Source organism: Bombina bombina, chromosome 3, assembly GCF_027579735.1.
Source record: "Bombina bombina isolate aBomBom1 chromosome 3, aBomBom1.pri, whole genome shotgun sequence".
NCBI lineage: Eukaryota > Metazoa > Chordata > Amphibia > Anura > Bombinatoridae > Bombina > Bombina bombina.
This window is the reverse complement of record NC_069501.1, coordinates 598,943,941-598,946,991: the sequence shown is the minus strand read 5'-3', so window position 1 is coordinate 598,946,991 and position 3,051 is coordinate 598,943,941. Positions and strand designations below refer to the sequence as shown.

The window sequence follows — 3,051 nt, the reverse complement described above, 5'->3', positions numbered from 1 at the left end:
TATGACACACAGATAAACAGTATGACACACAGACACAGCTAGCCTCTGTATTCTCTAATAAAGAAATAATCACACCAGAACAGTGCCAGGAATCCTTCACAACACTTCATACAGGGTTCATAGCACTGAGGATCAACTCAAGCCCCAGAGTGCCCCTGTACCTAGTGGCCAGGCATCCCGTGCCTCATTGTCATATTCACCTACCTGGCTTGCTGATAGGGCTAAGAGGTCACTGCTTTTAATTTAAAGGACGCTGCACAGCAGAATGGCTGGGGGCATCCCATTGCATGCAATAAGATTGCAGTTTTATGGCTGCTGGACCCACCATAAGGGTGTTAATGTAGGTCACTGCCTTTACAACATAACATACAGGCTTTCAATTCCTAACAATGAGCTCTCAGTCTTACTCAGTGTGCACTAGTTGTGCTCTGACTTCTGTATAACAAAACTACTGTGTGTGGGTATATGTACCTTTAAACCGGTGTTGTACGGAACAGAACCATGGAGTCGGCTTTGGAGCAGCACTTGGAGGACACAATAAAAAACCCTTCCATCGTTGGAATTTTGTGTACAGATTCACAAGGGCTTAACCTTGGATGCTGTGGAAGCCTTACAGATGAATATGCTGGAGTGATATCAATACTTCCTCAGCAAGCGGCAAATCTCACATCCGACCCCACAGATGTACCAGTTGTATGTCTAGAGTCTGACAGCGGGACAATTATGATTCAGAAGCACGATCGAATAACTGTTGAAGTTCACAATATATCTTAACTATCAAGAAGATGAAAAGCAAAACTTGGGAATCCTAAACATAGAGAGGAACAAGATATTGTTTTGGACTGGATTCATCTTCTGCCACCCAGACAGATCGCTGGACATTTGCACAAATTGTTGTCTTCAGCAATTTACCCGCTTATCTTATCAGAAAAACCTTTTTTTAGACTTGCTTTATTGTAAAATTTTCCTCAAAAAAGAGCTTATGCGATAATTATTTGTACTAATATGTTGTGCTATTAAATCTTTAATTCAAAAAAAAAAGAAAAAAAACCTTTAAACCATCTTTTCATGGGAGACTTGGGGACCGATTTATCAAAGCTTCAACTGTGAATGCACTGGAAGTCTGCGTCAAATTAGACGCAAAGTTGATCCGCCCTAGTTAACATAGCATCAATGTTGAAATGTTCGACATAATATACGCTCCTGCGAGATCAATCTCATGCAAATCGTTGTTTGCTTTATACGAGCGTAATACTGATCATCCACCTTCACATTCAACTCTATTTGAGCATATTACTGATGATCCGCCTTCACATTCGACTCTATTTGACACTCTCACCAATTTATCAAACATTCAACATTTACTCTTGCGTCTATTCCGACGTAGCGTACCTATCCTTCAAACCGCCACCTCTGAGGCAACAAATGCCATAGAAATCAAACGGGAGTCTGGAAACACAGAAGGAAGGAATTGGACACTGAAGGATCTGAATAATGAAGTATAATAAAAACGATTCATGTCCCTCTGATCTTATGGGTACAGTATTATGTTTAGGGCACACCCTGATTCCTAGACATCTGTCATCAAAGGATATCAAGAGAATGAAGCATATTAGATAATAAAAGTCAACTAGAAAGTTTATTAAAATACTATACTCTTTCTAAATCATATTTGGGAATGAACGGGTCTATACTTAAATAGTAATGTGCGGTGCAGAGGTAATTGGTGCGATTGCAGCAATTAATATGGCACTTCCACCTGCTTCTATAGCTGGTGAACTTGTCAACTTGGAGGTGGTTTCATATGATGAGTTTTCCACTATAATAAAACAAATTTAAAATATATAAAATTGTTATTCTATCATTTCATTAAAAGTACAAATCACATGAAGATATATATCGATGACCAAAATCAATCACCAACCTTTAAACACAAATCTTTCTAAACCTTAAACGATGCAGGAATCAAACTCCTTAGAAAACCCCACAGTCATAAACCGGTCTTCAAAAATGTGTGTTGCAGCAGTAATTACTATAATTGAATCAATCAATATGGTGCTTCCATCTGCATTCACAGCTAGTGAACTTGTCAACTTGGAGGTGGTTCCATACAATGGGTTTCCTTCACTCTAATAAAACAAATGTCAAATATATATTAAATTTCTATTGTAAGTCATATGGATGTTAGCATTTCATTAAAAGTACAAATCACATGAATAGACATATCGATGACCAGAATCAATCACCAACATTTAAACACACATCTTTCTACCCCTTACATGACGCAGGAATCAAACCCCACATAGTCATATACCGGTCTACACCTAAATAGTAATGTGTGGTGCAGCAGTAATTACAGTAATTGCCGCAATCAATATGGTGCTTCCAACTGCTTTACAGCTGGTGAACTTGGCAATATAAAAGGGTGTTGCTAACAACACAGAATAGTTCAGTTCATGCTGTTTGTATTGAGGAGATAGTTCTGAACAATGGAGATGGTGACTATGATTCATTTCTCAATCCTGAATCAATGCTGAGCAAGGCGATAGATGATTCAAGCCACGGAGCATCAATGAAGACGCCTAAGAGTTCAGAGGGTTTTCCTACCTAGAATTGGCCTCCATGCCCTCAGTGATAAAGAGGTGATCCATCGATTCCGGCTCAATAGGGTTTCTATTGAGAGACTCTATATGGAAATCAAGGACTCTCTCGAACCACTCACTGTGTGGACTAGGTCAATCCTTGGAATGGTGAAGTTACTATAAGTCCTATATTTCTTGGCAACTGGATCCTTCCAAGCTGTTACAAGTCTAGCTGTTAGTATGAGCCAGGTAACCTTCTCACGTCATCTGAAGGTGGTTGTTAATGCCTTGCACCAACGGCTAGTCCATCATGTCCATTTACCAAAAACACCTGGCATGATGTAAAGCTCCAGTTCTACAAACCTGCTGGGCTGACAAAAATATTGAGGGTGATAGATTGCAAACATATATTGGTGCAGCCTCCCAAGGGAAGAAAGAAGCCATACTGGGACAGGAAGCAGAACCATTT

The 3,051-nt window shown here is 39.6% G+C and overlaps 1 protein-coding gene across 1 annotated transcript; it reads left to right on the top strand.

The window, feature by feature from the left end:
• Positions 1-494: 494 nt before the first annotated feature.
• Positions 495-1,050, top strand: LOC128651823 (ragulator complex protein LAMTOR5-like). Its single transcript, XM_053704802.1, has one exon. It carries the CDS (start codon positions 502-504, stop codon positions 772-774), a length of 273 nt encoding a protein of 90 aa, XP_053560777.1. The 5' UTR covers positions 495-501; the 3' UTR covers positions 775-1,050.
• The last annotated feature ends 2,001 nt before the right edge of the window (positions 1,051-3,051 follow it).